At 43.3% G+C, this 17749-nt stretch overlaps 1 protein-coding gene across 6 annotated transcripts in view; it reads left to right on the top strand.

Annotated features, from left to right (window-relative positions):
- The first annotated feature begins 2846 nt into the window (after positions 1-2846).
- RNF130 (ring finger protein 130) overlaps positions 2847-17749 on the top strand; it is a 180610-nt gene continuing 165707 nt past the window's right edge. For 3 of the 6 annotated variants that reach the window (XM_075602055.1, XM_075602058.1, XM_075602057.1), the window contains exon 1: positions 2849-4010. In XM_075602055.1, coding sequence (XP_075458170.1) covers positions 3779-4010 — 232 coding nt within the window. In that variant the 5' untranslated portion in view covers positions 2849-3778. Of the gene's footprint in view, positions 4011-17749 lie in introns of all 6 variants that reach the window. The other 3 variants (XM_075602056.1, XM_075602054.1, XM_075602053.1) reach the window with 2 other exon arrangements.

The raw sequence follows: 17749 nt of genomic DNA, 5'->3' as shown, positions 1-17749 counted from the left end.
CTGCACTAGAATACGGTCAATGATTTGAGAGAACATTTTCATGACCTTTCACCTGCTGTGCAGACCAAAGTTTCTGAATTTCTCCCTGTGATATCATCCTGGATGGCCCTCCGCCGACTTAAACTTAACATGACAAAAACAGAGCACCTCATACTTCCTCCCAAAACTGGCCCTACTACCTCCTTCCACATTACTGTTGGAAGTACCATCATTCACCCAGTAGCCCAAGCACGCTGCCTAGGGGTCACACTCGACTCCTCTCTCACATTCTCCTATCACATTCAAAACATATCTAAAACCTTTGCTTTTTCCTCCGCAATATTACAAAGATACGCCCTTTCCTCTGTTGCTCGACTGCTAAAACTCAACTCAGGCCCTCATTCTCTCCCGTCTCGATTACTGTAACCTCCTGTTGTCCGGCCTTCCTGACTCTCACCTGTCTCAACTACAATCTATCCTAAACGCTGCTGCCAGAATCACTCTACTCTTTCCTAAATCTGTCTCAGCGTCTCCCCTGCTGAAATCACCCTCCAGGCTTCATATCAAATCCCGTATCCCATATCTCCCACTCAATTCTACTCCTCACTTTTAAAGCTTTACACTCTTCTGCCCCTCCCTATATCTCAGCCCTAATTTCTCGCTATGCACCATCCCTACTCTTGCGTTCTGCTCAAGGATGCCTTCTCCTCTTTGAATTTAAAGCCCTCTCCCGCCTTAAACCTTTCTCACTGACTGCCCCACACCTCTGGAATGCCCTTCCCCTCAATACCCGACTAGCACCCTCTCTATCCACCTTTTTAAGACCCACCTTAAGACAGGGGAGCTCAAACTTTTCGTGCTGCGCCCCCCTGTCTCTCTCCCTCCGACTCTCGCGCCCCCCCCCGCATACCTTCATCCGCGTCATATGACACTGCGGGATCATGTGACGTCACGTCATGTGACCCGCGGCGTCATTTGACGCGTGTGGCGTCACGTCACAGGGCGCTGCGGCGTCATGGCGATGCGTCACAGAGCGTCGGAATCCCGGTAAGTAAACAGTTGCAGAGGACTCACGCGATCCCCCGGCATTTCATTTAAAAGAGCGCGGGACCTCTGCAATTGACCGCGCCCCCCCAGCAAAATCTCCCGCCCCCCCTTGGGGGTCGCGCCCCACACTTTGCGCGCCGCTGCCTTAAGACACACTTGCTAAAGAAGCATATGAGTAGCACCGTGGCTAATACTATACACATGATACATAATAAAGCTTGCCCCCCTGCAGACGCACTTACCAGAACGCCCTCCTACTGTCTCTGTACGTTCTTCCTACCTACCAATTAGATTGTAAGCTCGGAGCAGGGACTCCTCTTCGTAAATGTTAATTTTTATGTCTGAAGCACTTATTCCCATGATCTGTTATTTGTATTATTTGTTATTTATATGATTTTCATGTGTATTACTACTATGAAGCGCTATGTACATTAAAGCGCTATATAAATAAAGACATACATTCATGTCGAAATTTAAAAAAAAATGCTTTTTCAGTCAGTTATGAGAGGGTCTTCTCCCTCATAAACAGGGAGAGCTGGGCAGCCTGGTATGTGACACCTCTATTATTTCAGGTTATTTCCCTTTTGGGTTAAAAGGGCAGTTCTAGGACCAAAGTGTACTAGTTACACATCTGGGTGATTGATGCATTTTTCTACCCAAATCTGACTCAGTTTTTTAAAGTTAGTTTGTTCCTCTGCCTGCCGTTTTCGTTTGATGTCAGTATCTATTCAACAAGTGCTTGCACACCCAGAGCACCTGCCCTTATCTTTACTGGTTCTCTGATAACGACGGGGTGGGATAAGGGTAAAGAAAACACTTAATTAACAAACCCCAAGGACCCCAAGAAATGGGATTTGGAATTCATTTGCAGGGAAACGCGTAACTGTTTTGCATCTAGCGCAGTTACATTGGTTTAACCCTTCGAGTGCCTGAGGGGACACAGCACCAGAGGATCACGGCCCTACCGGCAAAGCGCGGTCACGTGACCGCCGCACGGTCCTTTAAGGCTGAGTCCCCGCTGGCGCTGAGAGCGCTCATGCATAGAGCATGAGCGCCGGGTGTCCTGCAACTTGCGCACGCATGCGTGGGGGGGAGGGGGAGGCGCAATTGCGGGATATCTGAGCAAGCGGGAAAGTATAAATATTTTATTTACATAAGCGCCGAGCGTGTGTGCCAGCGCATCGCGTGAGTTGGAACTTGCATATATATATATATATGCAAGTTCCAACTTATATATATATATATATGCAAGTAACTGCGCCAAGCGCCGCCCGCTCAGCGAGCTCAGCACCAGCGGGGACTCAGCCTAACCCAGAAATGGAAGAGGCAACCTCTTCCATTTCCCTTCACTGCTGACCGAGTCCAGCATTCCAAACTAAACTGGGGGAAGCTTTCCTTGGGCACAGCCAGCTGCCAACCTCAAAACACCAAAATGAGTGAGATGTGGAGTTTTTGGGCCCGAAACAAATGTAATTTTAATGGAAGAGTGATTATGTTTATCCATAAGACCATATAGAAGTCAGTGGGACTGAGACTTCAAACGAAACCACAACACTATGACCCCCATGTAAAAAATAAAAAAAACAGTCAGTAACGGTCAGTATTTTAATGTGCACCAGGTTGACAACAGTGGCCAGACCGCGCATGCGCGTGAAAGGGATGACAGGAGCTGGCGGGGCCGGCGGGAGCGCGCTGAGTATAAAAGAATGCAACCGTCTCCTTGGGCGCGAGCAGCCCCTACCAATGCCGCGCCGCCTTCCCATTTGTCCCTCGCTGGCGCGTGCTCGTACCAAGTGGGAGGAGCCTGCGCGTCTCGCGCCTCTGCTCCTCCTCTGTCACACTCATCTCACATCAGCCTTCAATCTGCTCGCACCGGCGGCAGCAGCAGCAGTAGTAGCGGCAGCAGCAGAGCTCCTGACCCCCCTGCTGTGCAATTTCCCTGCATCCGAAGGCACTTTGATTCCCCCTTTCACGTCGGACCCGGGTCTCCATCATCATCCCGAAGGTGGGACAGGAAAAAAGAACTGTGTGGTTGCTGTTGTTGCCCTTAAACGGCTCCCCGAGAGCTGCCCGAGGCACCAGCAGCCGCCGTTACCACCGTGGGGCAAAGTCCCAGACAGCGCAGCACAAGGTCCTCGGTGACTGTGCCATCTTTTGGGGGGGGGGGCAACTTTAGCCTTTCTAACCCTCCCGACCCCCCTGCCTCCATTGTGCCCTGGCACCCCAGGATGTGATTGTGATACTGGACCCCCTCTGCACCCTGCTCCCCGCTCCCCATCCCATCCTCCTGCAGTCCCATCTCACTCAGAACATGTGAGGTTTCCCATCCTCCTGCAAACAAGGAGGTCAGCAACATCCCCCTCTCCCCTTTCCCAAACGCCTTCCTTGGAAGAGGAGTAAAGCCAGGAGATAAATCACGGAAAATAGATGTTCTACTGTGTGTCTTAAGTCATAATCCTATTATTGGGGAAAGCACCCAGAAAGATGCATCAAGCAAGATCCCATCTGCTTATTTCCTGCAAAGGCTGCTTCTTGTAATGAGTGCCAACACCAATTTTGGTTTCATCAGTCCAACATTGGCACCAACCATTGATTTGAGACTGCATGATGTAAACAGTTACAATTCACCTATAAGGATCTTTTAGGCTTGCACAGATAAGGGGGGCAGATTACCATTCTCATCACACGTTGTGGCTTCATACTACCAAAAGGGATTGTTTTTTTTATTTAATACATTGATCACTGGTTGAAGATGATTCCAAGGTGGTGTCTGAACTGTTTGCCCGTCCTGGTCCTGTTGCCCTGTTCGATGGTCCTCAGTGGAGCAGATAATAGCAACATGGAATATTACAATGCCGTAGTAAATGTGACCATACAGGAGCCGGGCTCCGTGCTCCTCAAAATCGACGGTGGCCGCTACGGTCTGGACTCCCCCAAAACCGAAGCGAAAGGGCTCGTCCTGACACCGGTGCCCATCCACGGAGGTATTTGTCTAGTAATGTTCGCCTGTAAAAGGAATCGTTTCATTTTATCCTTGATTTGGGGGGGGGGAGGGACGCGAGTATCAAGTTTCCAAAATCTGCGCCAACGATTGCTTATTGCACTTGTGTCACATGCATGAAACTTTCGGCGGTAACGTTTCGTTTATATGTGGGGGACGATCTCGGTTCATTAGGTCCCTTCTCGTGGGCTAGCAACAGTAGATGCCGGACAGGTTTTCATATGTTTGGAAAGAAAAATACTTGGCTAGAAGAGTTACTGTACGATTATTTTCCAATTGCATTTCATCTGTTAAAATTTGTTGGTGGTGATGTAATTGTAAAAAAAAAAAAAAAAAGATGCAGATGCCACTTCCTCGTACCAAAACCCCTATAGTCGGTTCAGATCCCCCTAATCTCATATGTAAACCCCCAAAGTATTCGTACACCACTCCAGTTAAGTCCAACCCCGCCCCCCATACTTGGCCCCCTTACAGATTTTATCCCCCAGCACTCACCTCGGCACCCTCACAGACCCTTTGTTTTCCCCTCCTCCTCCGCCACTGCTCTAGGCACCCTCGTAGACGACCCCCCACCCCAAACCCCTCTGCACCCTTACAGATCTCCTCACCCCCCTATCACTGTGTACCGAAGACTGGTTTCCTGTACTGGACTAGGTCCCCAATACAGCAAGGCAAACGCCGGCCAAATCTTGAGCAAACTATCTGCACCATATGTATAAGTTTCATTGAAACCAATAGGAGAAAGGAAGAGGCACACAAATTGTAATGGAATCAAATGATTTCAAATGTATTGATGCATCAGAGCTAACAATAGTAACGTTTCAGGACAAGCAGTCCCTTCCTCAGACCAAACACCTCACCTGTCATTTGATTCCACTACAATTGTTGTGCCTCTTCCTTTCTCCTATCTTGCTATTACTTTGGATCCAGCTTTGGGACGCCAGGATCAACGGAAGGTGAGCACCAAATGTAAACTCCTTAAAAAAAAAATTCTTTAAAACAGTGGTGTGCCACCTATAATCTCCGTTGTATTGAAACCAATAGGATTTTTTTCTTTTATACATATGGTGCAGTAATTTTGCCCCAGAATTGCTCCACTTTTGCCTTGATACGTACCACTAGGTGGTGGAGAACAAGGCTTACTGTTTTTTGTATTCTAACTACATCATGCGGCCTTTATATCCGGAGTCCAAAGCCGCTTTAATGACAAAAAAACAACAACAAATTCCTAGGGATGAGTTATTGAAAGATAGTATCTTTTCTTTGCATCTGTGATTTGTATTGCTGTCGGTGGCCGTTTTCCATCTTTCGTACCCTTTTCTTTGTAGTTTCGAGACTGTCTCAGGAACGGGAAATGGCAGAAGGATACTAAAAATCATTTTCTTATTTAGTGCCAATAGTGCATGCTGCGCTGTACATAGAATTTCTCCATCCTATGTCCCTTCCCCATTAAAATTCTTACAATCTAAGTTTTTGGTTTCTAAGTTAAACCTGTGAGTCCCAGAAGATCGTACCCACGTGGTCAAATAATGTAGCAATCGCGTTGGCTTGACATGATTTGAACGGAAGTGCATGGGGCTCCACTTTAATTTTGCTTTTGTGGTGAATGTAATCTTGTCCCGCTATAGAAAATGGGCATTTATTGCCTGATGTACACAGTATGTCGTAGGGTTCTTAGAGTGCCATCCCTCCATAACGTGCGGGATAGGTCACGGAGCACTCAAAAGGTTAAAGCCTCAATCCCCCGGCCCCCGTATTGCTCCAGAGAACCCTGGTTGCCAGTAAAAATGTATATAAGTTATTTATTATAGTTACTTGCCAATATGGCCGTCGGAGTCCCGAATATATATCGCAAACTTCTGTTGGTGACCCTGGTAGACCGCTTTGTAGTTTTTTGGCAAGGCTAACCAGGCAGACATATTGTTCTTGGGGGGGGTTAAGGGTTAATTTAGTGCAACCAGTATTGTGCATTGATTTTTGCCCTACTTGCATCACTGAGCAATAGACGTGCAAAGCTTGCGCTAGTACTCATCTTGAAATATTGGCGCAAAGGCTTTTTGTTGATTCGCAGATTTTAAAACGGTCTCTTCTCAACTTCTTTGTGCAACAATTTTCCATGTCACAACAGTATGTTGGTGAAGTATTTGGAGAAGTTGGTATCGAGTTGCTGTCTCCGAAACTATCGCCAGTGAGGATTTCTGGCAAGGTTGACATATTTTTATAAATTTTTTTGACAGTCACGAATGTCCGCAATTTGCACAAAGCATTCGCCCATCACTACTGTGCAATAGAGACTAGGGAAGGGCTATTTCCTGCATATGTTGATGATATGTATCAATTACTACATGTCTTGCTGTCATTTATTCCCACTTTTTGTGCTTTATTTTAACAGGCAATCTTAGGCAGCGTAAAAAAACTAGTCTACCAGATCGGCCATAGGTCTATGTCCCAAGTGGCCGATCAAAACAGTTTTCGGCCAATCGCTGTGCAAACCGCAGCTTCAAACTATCGAATCAGGCCCTAAGTTGTATGTATCAAGCTTCATATAGGTTCTTCCATTTGCTGTAGGCTCTAAAAGGACTGAATAGTTACTTGTGGAAATAATACAGTGAGTGCGACACATGAATCACATGGTATCACCTCTAAAACAAAATTACATACTAAACATTTTTACAATGTCAACCCTTAAGATGTTATCTCTCTCAATGACATAAGTTTGAAATGAATAAGCACAAAATGATTGGATGACATTGGAGTGGAAAGAGCTGGTCAAGAATAAGTAGCAGTTCACATATTAGCTGGATCAGTTTCAGTTAAACAGTTGCAGAAAAGGGCACATCTAACTGTTGTAGGGGAACCTTTGATGTATCTCATGCGGCTTCATGCCAAACGGTACTTTGGAACCCACAATATTGCATCAGTGGCCGCTAACCTGTTGGTTACACCCTCGGTAACAGGGCAGATTTGCTGTGTCGTACTTATCCAAACAATTTGTAGAATTCATTTTATGTTGATTACACAAAAAAATAATTTCCCAAAGTCCAATGTGCTTGCTAGTTGCCAATAGCGTGGTGGTCTTTGTTTGGTTGTTGCAAATCCATCCATAACATGTTCTTTAAAGGTTCCTGAGGTACGTCTATGCTTTTAGGAATGCAGTTACCTTTAAACCTTATCTGCACTGCTCAACAAGCCGAGACTGCCTGTCACGTTTCTGCATGTTTGGCAAAGATCAGCTGATTGCTGGCACTCTCCTAAGGAGGAAGAGTGTTTTTGTGGTACAGGATCAAAGAAGCCAGTGCAGGCTTCTTTTGAAAAGCCGGTGTTTTGCCCTATAATCCAAGCACCAAAATTAGAATTCGGAACTAATGCATGTAAATGTTACTTTGGACAGACCTGCGACTGCATCCAGCGCCGTTAAAGGATATATTAACCTGTCCTTTCGGTTCTAACTTGGTTATTAGCAGCCAGCAAAGTAGTACTTTGCGGCACCTTATGTTATGCCCAGTAATTGGGATACAGAGAAAGAGAGAGGACATGGTAGATTCAGACAAGTGATACCGGTCCCTGCAGAAGACTTCTATCACCTGCATTCGGCTTCTTAAGAACTTCCTTTTTGGTAAGCAAAGAAACTGATGTACCATTTCTCTCAAAATCATGATAATTTTACTGTAGACATTTGAGACAGTGGAGTAAGATCCTGAAGGGAACAAGACCGTATATGTGTATACATCCTGTATATCCAGTTTGTCTAGGTCACTGTTGCATAACAACACATTGCAGCCTTTTATGCTTCCTCTTAATTTTCACACTTGCCTGCCAGCATCCACCATGTGATATCACACATCTCAATATTCAACTAGATATTATCGGTCTACAATACTGTATAATACCTTCTGTTTCTGTACTAGTGCATGACAAAGAAACATTTTAGGTATGAAAGCTTGTAACTTAACTACTGTATCTGTTTGGTCCAATAAAAGGACCATCTCCTTTCTTGGCTACTTTACTGCATTAAGATGTGAGCATCTTTACAAAACAATACCTGCTGTTATTTTGTAAGAATGGAGCATGTACAGGTACATTTGCAGATCTTTTAGAAATACTTCTTTATGAAATGATGTGTTATTGATTTATTACAATGCCGGTTATTGTTGGGTAAGTATTTCAGCGACGGTCTGGTGTCACCGAACCCCTGGCACTTCCACACAGTGATGCCTCCTTGTCACGTGGCTGCTCCCTGGATACAGGAAACTGATATGGAGGGAGCCATCGGAGTGCCTAATCACCGCCATGACAATGAGCATTTGTCCAGGACTTGCTTAGTATGTCAGAACGGCCCCATGCGTGACACGTGTATGAGAAGGGCACTGGAAAAGGTTAATGCCGTGGCACCTTATCAGACCACTAGTACGGTTATGGACTACAAACAATATTATGTTTGCTTGTGGGTGATGACAAGATCTCACTATCCTGAGTTTGTGCCGTTTTTAAAATTGAGCCCCGGCTGTGTGTTTGGTGAAGGGGTTAAATTACAAGAAATGTGTGGTGTGCTGTGCGTTTTTACCACCGCCTTATATAGAAATTGTTCGGTATTTGTTTAGTCTGGAAGATCGAAATGTAAAGAGTGTACTTGTAGCTAGTATTCATTCTAATTTGATACGCGGTGAGGGGAATGCTGCATTGAGCTGTACATATAATTTCCCATCTGGTAAAAAAAAAAAAAAATAACTGTCTTGAGCTCAGGTTTTTGCAGAAAAATTGTGTATTTAAAAAATAATGTACTCTAGCCTTGTACCAAGGAGTCTAAAAAAATAAAATAAAAAGGCCTGCAACTTGCTACTTTTAATTAAAAATGTTTTTTTTTTTTTATATAATTGTATGGAACACTTTGTTCACTTAGAACCATAAAACCGTACACATAATGAAATAATCCTTCAAAGAGCATGATTAATATTTTTTTTGTCTTACGAATTCCTGATGTGTGCAGGGCTGTGCATAAAATTGTACAGATACAATGAGTCCCTGTTCAAATCAGAATGATGGTGACCTTTCAAGGTCATTTGGAGAGTTGAAACTGGTCTGTTGTCCTTTTGATTAATTGTGTATTTAAACTATTTCTATATGTGGATGTGGAACTGTAGTTTTATATTTGGAGCAGAACTAGAAATCCCAGAATTTTTGTCAAGCATTGGAATCGGATCAGAGATCGTGTCACAATCATAATGGTAACACAGGGAGCAATGGTTTTCAGTGCGCTAATGACAGACATGTTACGTTCTGTGCCCTGGCACGCCAGAGACCATGTTGATGTACCAAGTACGTCATGGCAAAATGCTAGTTTTCCAGTGGCAGATCCGGTTAGCCTGATCAAGACAGAAGTGGGGCTCCACTTCCATTTGTCAGCCGTGTGGCTTTGACGTCAAATGCCATAGATCCGGTGGCATACTGGTTTCGCTGGTCTTTGAGCACGATATTTTTTCCCAGACACTATGAACAAATATGATAAAGTTTGAAAATGTTAGATATGGAAAGGAACTGGCATTATTAAAACAATTTGTATCCGTCTGTAAATAAAAGCAACTTTTAAAAGGCTATCTTTAACATTTTCAGTGCCAGAAAGTCGGGTCACTTCTGTTGCCATGCACAGTATGGCACTTCTATCGGGTCTATTCTACGTAGCGATCACGTGATCCACTTGCCGGAACAAAAAACTGGTTGGATGTGACTGGGAGGCGGCAGCTCTGATTTGCGTTCAGCTCCTAAGAAAGCAAGCAAAGGCCAATGCCTCTGGGGTGGCACTTTTTTTGTTTTTACATACACCACGTGTCATTAGCTCGTAGGTTTATCTGCCCTGCTAATGGCTTCACAAGACATCTGAATGTTTATACAGTTTGGCTTGAATGACGAGCGCTTTTACATTGCACCAGAACTAGTGATACCTTTTTGTTCTTGTTGGATCTCTATGTTCAACCAGCTTGGAATAATTTAAATACAGGCACCGCTACAGGCCCGACAGAATATAGTTTCCACTGTCGTCCATGTCCTAAGCTGCCACATTTTTGTTTTAACAAAACCTTTGCACTGTACAGAGCTACCCATGTTTAGAGGTCTTTTGTATGTTCATATTAATGTTTCAACGTTTCCCACAATTAACAGAACCTCTTTCTCCCCAAATGCTAAAACCACATGTAAGCCTTAGCTGATAGGGAATATCCAATGAGGAAAAAACAGAGCACTGCAATCAAATGAGGGGGCTATGCTTTGTCAAAGCGCCAAGACCGTGAAATGCGTCAGAGGTTCCCCCTATGCCGCACCTCCATGCTGTCACCCTTATTCTAATAAAGTATTTTTTAATCCTCTGCTTTGTGCATAGCCCCCTCATTTGATTGCAGTGCTCCGTGTTTTCCTCATTGATAGATGCAGATAGGGAAAATCCAATTGGAAGTACGCAAAGGAGACTGACCATCATGTGAGTAGCATACCAGTTTTTTTTTATTTACTCTGCCATGTATACCATTATTTAGCTCTGGGGATTACACCCTGCATTAGAGAACTAGTCAACATTGCCCATATAGGTAATTTTTGGCTACATTATCCCCACTTGCATGGGTCTGGATACATATGCCCACATTTTGAGCACCCATAACAGAAGATTGATCAGTCCCATTCATTTATTTACAGCTTCAGTAAATGCTGTTATTGTTCACTACTCGGTAGCACTGGCTCCTTGAATTTTGTTCTATTTCTCTTTAAGCCTTAGCTGATGTGAAGAGAAAAAACAGGTTTCCCCTTTAATGCAAAAAGAAACGAGTACTACATTTTCTGTTGAGTATCTGCATCTCAAAGAACATTAGAGCAGATGGTATGCTTTCTCCCCCATCTTTAGAAAAGTCTCAAAGCCCCCATACGCTATCAAAGAGAAACTCAAGCATTTGTTCAAGCATCTTTTTCCAGCTTGGAGCTATAATCTTCATATCAATAGGTAATTAAACCTATGGGAAACCATTTTCTTCACTTCAAAAACAGTGCATCTACGTGATGGTTATTGTGTCGAAGCATCTTATCAACCTATATTGCACAAGCAACGCTTTGCAGAATGGTCACTTTAACAGATTAGTAAATACAGCAGTGGACATGTGCATATAATTTTTATTCAACTTAATTCGCTCTATGATGTGGTTGATTTCACCATAGGGTCATATCCAAATGTACCCATAGAAATTAGAAGTGTGTACATTTTCCTTTTTTCACCTAATCTGCTGATTGATATTCCCTATTTACTGTAAAGTCTTAGATACTACTTAATCTGAGTCCTTTATCCCCTATTTCACAGTTACGCTGCGGTTTGTTTCTGTTCCAAATATTTTTTAACTACTTTTTTTTTTTAAAACCCTCTCCGCTGTGTTAATATTCCATTAACACGAGCAGTTTTATGTATCCTAGCATAGTCCGATTGTAGTTATTTCCTTTTAAAGATGCATCTTGGTCCTGCGATTCAGGCAGCTTTGTATGAATAGATGAACAGGGATCCCTAGAACATGCAAGGTAAAATATGTATACCGTTTGTTTGCATTAAATTGCTTATGCATGTGTGGTCTTGGCAAATATACAACCTACAGCTTTCAACACTTTTGATGCTCACCCTGGTTGAAAATGGGTTAAATGTTTGTCTTGAAAAATAACATTTTGCCAATTACATTTCCCCACCTACATGTAGATGAGACAGTTGTGTGAAATGAGGGAGGAAAGAACACAATTTGGTCAAATTGCAGGCTCCTTGGACACATTTGCTTTTCACAGTTGGTTGCACATGCACACCTGATGGAATCTTTGTTTTTTTGACACACTGTAATCGTGAAGGTGACATGTCTTAGAAGGTATATGGTACATTTGCCAATTGATGCGGTTTACTATTAAATATAAACGGTTCTCCGCTGCTGTTCAGTGAATAGTGTTATGGGAGTAATGCGGACATGGCTACAATTTCAGGGGGGTGGTTTCCTCGACAGCATGCCATGAGGCCTTGTTGAAAACATTTTGTCCGGAGATGACCCCTTCTTGCAGAAAAGGAGGCTGTCACCCCAGCAAAATAGTGGTGGTTGGCCAAAATAGTATGGTAATCCACTGGTTACTAGTAATAAATAATCAACACTGGAAGCTGTGATTCAGATTACAATTAAATGAAGGCGATGTGTAGACTGGGTTGGGCATTAAGCCTTTGAGCCCACATTGGTCACTTTGGCAAAATCTGAGGAATGTAACCATGTTTCTGAATCCAATATTGTTATATTGGTAGGTATCATTTTAATATTGGCCCTACAAAAGGTTGTAACGGTTCATGGCAGTTTAACCTTTTGTGTGCCCCATCACAGCCACTATGTCCATGGGGTTTGGCACTCGGTTTGACATTGGGCGATATGGTATGCAGGGAAAACAGAAGAAGAACACTCCTTCCGTAATTCATGACGCAGAGATCATTTTGATCACTGAGGAGTGGTGGTCACGTGATTGTGATGTGCAGGAGGGCTTGTGGCACTGAAGGGTTAAAGCAGCAATCACCCCTATTTTTGTTTTTATTGGACCTGGTGGGCCCCAGATCTGAGCTGTACTATTCCTAGCTCAAGGGTGTCCCAGGTCCCTTTTTCTTTTTTTCTTTTTTTTTGTGACGGTAACATTTAAGGAAAAATCAAAGATGGCCGTGGGGAACGTTCTATAGGAGGCTGGTGACCTTGCGGTATCCTATTGGCACCAAGAGTAAGGCTTCAATGGCAGGCATATTCACTTCCCAAAAGGAACCAAAAACACTTAGATATATCTAAGGTCAAAAGGAAAAATGAAGTATTTCCTTTTATTTTTGTCAGGGAAGCGAATTAGCGAAACGCGTTGGATTGACACTCGCAGGCCACCGGGGTTTTTGGAACGCGCGGCCAATCCGGAGCTGTTACACTGACATCAGTCTCTGCAGCACCATCGTGCTGACGCGGATCCATCCAGTGAGACGCCGCCGCCCCCAGCTGTGCACAAGCAGGGGAAGGAGAGAGGCAGTGACACTATCCCACCGTGGAAAGACACAACTTGTCAGCTGACGGCAACATCTTAGCGATCGTGAAAGACCCTGTCCCTGCTACAAAGCAATTCAATACTGGAAAGCTTTTGTCATGGGAGAGGTTATTTATACCTTTTTACCAGGATCATTCATTGAGCAAAACAAGGTAATGAAATAAATTGTAATTTATTCGGCATAAATTCGCTTACACACAATGGAACACAAAATACAGACAAAAAGACACACTTGCTTTGGGACCAGGGTCGAAAATTAGACTTTCCTAGGTGCAGGAAACTCTATGGGAGAGTTTTACTTTGACCGGTACTTAGCCCGGAATCTTCTGGAACCCAAATCGGCATCAAATTCCATACGCCACCGCAACGTTCTCTTGTGAGAACTTGGCTCCGCCTCACCGCAAGTTAGTCCAAATCTCCTGGAACTCAAATCGACATAAAATCCCAGCCACGACCATTACGTTAGTTTCTGAGAACTTGGTTCCGAAAAGCTGGACTTCGACTCTGGCGGGCAGACTTTAAAGGCTTGAAATCGAATCCGATTGCTCTGCTATTAACACAGAAGCAACTTTGAAAAACCTGCCCACCACTTACTACCGGGGACTCCGAATCTTATTTTCTCACAGGTTCTTATAGTATTTTACGTTTCATTCACTATACTGACCAGCTAATCAACGTGTGGCAACTTTCACAAGCGGCCAATCAGAACCAAGCCGGCTAGAAAAGCCTGGCCAGTGGGAAATCCCAAATGGCTAAGAGACATGCGCAAGTCTGCCACCTTTCTCCCTGGCTATCTCAATGCCAGCCGCTGGGCAGGCTCCCTGGCTATCTCAATGCCAGCCGCTGGGCAGGCTCCACCTGGTCTGGCAGAACAAGTGGCATCCTGGAGGACTGCCATTGATCTCCGGACCTGGTACTCCGCCTTTGCCCACAGACCAAATACTATTCACACTTTTGGGCATCCTCTGGCTGCTTTGAACTCCGATGTCCAACAGACCTACCGGCGCCTATGGGTTAGCACGGACTGCGTGTTTGGACATCGGTTCCGAATGTAAAAAGCAAATTAATATAATGTAAAGTATCTTTTAATACACTTCTCAGTCTTGGGGGACAGGGAACAGAAAAGGGAAAAATGTTGTCATTTTATTTCTATCTGCCTTATTCCCCACACACTTTCCCTTGGACTCGGTTTGGACTCTCAGAGTCCCCCCCCCCCCCAACCTTATATACGGTTGGTGCACCCATGAACACATTACTGGTTGTGGGTCACCTTGGCTCTAGCTGGGCTACCCCCCTTAACCTAGCGATTCCCTCAGCTATAAGAATACAGGTTTATCCCTGTGCCTCATTCTCCTTTCTGGGCAGGGTACCCTAGTGATGAGTCGCGCTTGCGTTTTCAAAAGGAGATATTGCCGGGACAATGTGCCTACATGTATCCGAGAATCAGGCATGACTCCCGGGTACGTTTATAGGGGAACCCGACCACTCCGGACCCCAACCTTCTTGGCACATTCTGTCAACGGTTCCTCCGCAAATCCCCCCCCCCCCCCCCCCCCATGAAACTCATACCCTAGCAATACCTGCTTAATTGCATGCGCGTAAAGGGAAAAACACAAAAAAGGCTTTTATTACAGACCATAAATGGAATGGTACAATGTTACTGGGCCAAAGAGCTAACTCTCTTGGACCCTTATACACGGAGCAGGGTTAACCAAAACGGGCTTGACCTTTATTGTATAGCCTGGTTACCCCCTCCCGTTACAGCTTTATTCAAAATGCACAAACATACCGGGCGTTTGAGTGTTCACTTGTTTTTATACCAGTTCATGTTTATTAAATGTTATTATAACATGTCATCTCTCTTTAATTTATAAGGATAACCAGAGGAATATATAAGATTATCCTCAAATTCCAATTGGGTAACAAATGTATACAGCCACATTTCCAACTGTTGCCATTTGGATAAACATCTGAGGAAGTTTCCTATAAAGTTATTACATCACCGGTGTGCTATCCGTAATCTATTCCTCAATTGGAGACTGCACTGACTTTATTGGCCTATATCTGAATAACAACTATAGTGACAGAGACTCAATACAGGCAGTTCTATGATCACACTGGTCTGACTTTCTAGTCAATAGATTTATTTGTTTATTAATACACTGTTATGTCTGTGTTTTCTTTTTCTTGTATTTCCCCCATGCTTGGAAATCTTGCTTGAGCTTGTGGCCGGAGGTCATTCTTCTATTTTCTGCTACTGTTTGGAGAGACGTGGAAATCCCTCCTTTGGACTCTGGCTGCCGGAGTTAAGAATCATCCCATTTGGGACATTATACTACCTCGTGATTAATTGGTGTGCTCACTTATGAGTTTCGCCCGTCACACATTAAGTTTTCACCCTTTATTAGCTTGTAATATAGTGGATAGTGCTACTTCCATGTTTTCTTTCTACTTAGAACCATACTTTATATAAGCAGAGTTGTAATAAAGTAAAAGTGCTCAATCATGTGACATCTTCTACAGTACAATTTTTACCATGTTCTCCATGTTTGCGGATGTTTTCTAGTACTTAGGTTCCTGTCCTCATTCCAAGCATAACAATTCGTTACAGATAAACAAACCATGCGCTTTACAATGGCAGGTGGGGGAGGGCACGCTGCCATCGGACCAAAAAGCGGATTGAAAGGAAAAAAATATCAAACGCTTCCAGCATTTCATCTAACCAAATGAAAGCAGCAATCCCCAATTTTATTTGTATTTACGATCACCTAAAACGGGTTCTTAATTGCATCGGGAAATGTGAATATTTGTTTTGACAGTGCAAGATGTAGCCAATTAAAGGGACAGTCCCACATAGCGACCAAAAACCACCAAGATTTTTAATTGACAATTTTATTAATGCAATATTCTTCCTTGGCAAGATATAATCATTCTTAAAGTAACACATTTTACTCTCCTGGTAAACCGTTTTTATTTGATATAATTTTGGAGTTGCTTGGATCCAGACACTTGTGGGTTTCCCCCCATTAGCTGCTGAAAGCAGCAGAATTAATTTGCACAAAGCAACAAAAGGAAGAAAAGTGTGGTTTAACAATCTCATGGTATATGCGAGAGATTACGAACGGTTCTCGGTAGAAGTCTAAAACACTCTCAAATATTTGGTCACTATGAAAATATTAATAGTTTTAAAATACTCTAACACCGCCAATTAATCTATTAACCCTTTCGATGGCCCATGACCTAACCACCACATCATGGGGTCTGGCCCTCCCAGGTGCCCATTGACGTAATGTGTAGAAAATGAGCAAGACCGATCGTGACGTAGGGGAGATCAGTATCTAACCCGATCTAGCAGGCAGAGGGATCGCTCCGAGGAGTGGAGTGCTCCGGGCCCTCTGACACTCAAAGGGTTAAACACACACCTGCCGTGAGTTCACTGTAAGAAACTGCTCCGTTTAAAGCAGCAGACAAGCAATAGCCTATTGTTTTATTTAAAACCTGACATTTTTAATGTATTATAATGTAACACACTTTTTTGTTTCTATGGCAACCATTTACAAAGTCCCATCCCCTCCCTCTTCTGAAACAGGTTCTGGCACACCCTTTTTGACCCCTGCCCTCTCTAGCAGTGCACCAGTTGTATCTAGTGACTGCCTTGTCACATGATCTTTCCCACAGAACTTTGCATCTTTGGTCCTCTTCTGCTGCACTGACAGCCATTTAGTTAGTGAACCCCCGAGCCGAATCAACAACTTAGCTAATTACTTATCAATGTGTGGATTGTATTGATGCACATGTTTTATTTTTTTAACACATTTTTATTTGGGTAAACGTCGGATACAAATCAGTACAGAATACTTAATATTTTTTGCAGATATTTATATTATAAAAATCTTATCCCACTTTATCATAACCTGGTCATATTTCACATAAAATAAATAATATTCTGGGGTGTATGCAAAGTCCCTTATTTTCATATTTACCTCTAATAAACTGAGACATTTTAACTTGGCAACTGCTAACCATCAGTCTATTCGAACTCGCTGTGTATTTCCATGTGAATTTATATCTTACCTGGTACTATCTAGTCTGCATTCTGTGTTCATTCAAGGGTCTCAGATTCTCCCATTTTCAAATTCCCCTTGAACCTCTTATATCCTACCGGTAACTCTTAAACCTTATATCCCTTTCATATCTTTTTCCAAACTTCCTTTGGGACTAATTTAGAGCATGTTTAAGCTTTCCCTGTGCTTCCTGTGGAAGCGAGTCTATAAACCATTTTCATCTGATTATAAAGTGTTCTTTTGTGGTTCTAACATATTCTGGTCTGTCTGTTTATCAATGGCTTCCAGTTTGTATAGCAGTGATTTAACTAGTTCCACATTGGGCGCATCTGGATCAAGCCATTTTATCATTATTGCTTTCCTTGCGGCTAGGAGTATTTCGTTCTGCTGGGCTAATTGCCTTTCTATTTTGATTGATCATTAATGTCCATGGTTCTGTGTTTGCGAACAACATTGGGAGCGAATGTTTCACCCAGGGAACTTTAAGTATCTTTGTGATATAGATTAGAACAAGATCCTAAAAATGTAGATATTTTTTACAGGTCCAGAGACCATGTTTAAGATCTGCCTCTGATGCACATTGCTTATAAAATATGCT

Source organism: Ascaphus truei, chromosome 5 (genome assembly GCF_040206685.1).
Source record: "Ascaphus truei isolate aAscTru1 chromosome 5, aAscTru1.hap1, whole genome shotgun sequence".
NCBI lineage: Eukaryota > Metazoa > Chordata > Amphibia > Anura > Ascaphidae > Ascaphus > Ascaphus truei.
This window is presented reverse-complemented; position numbering and strand designations above follow the sequence as displayed.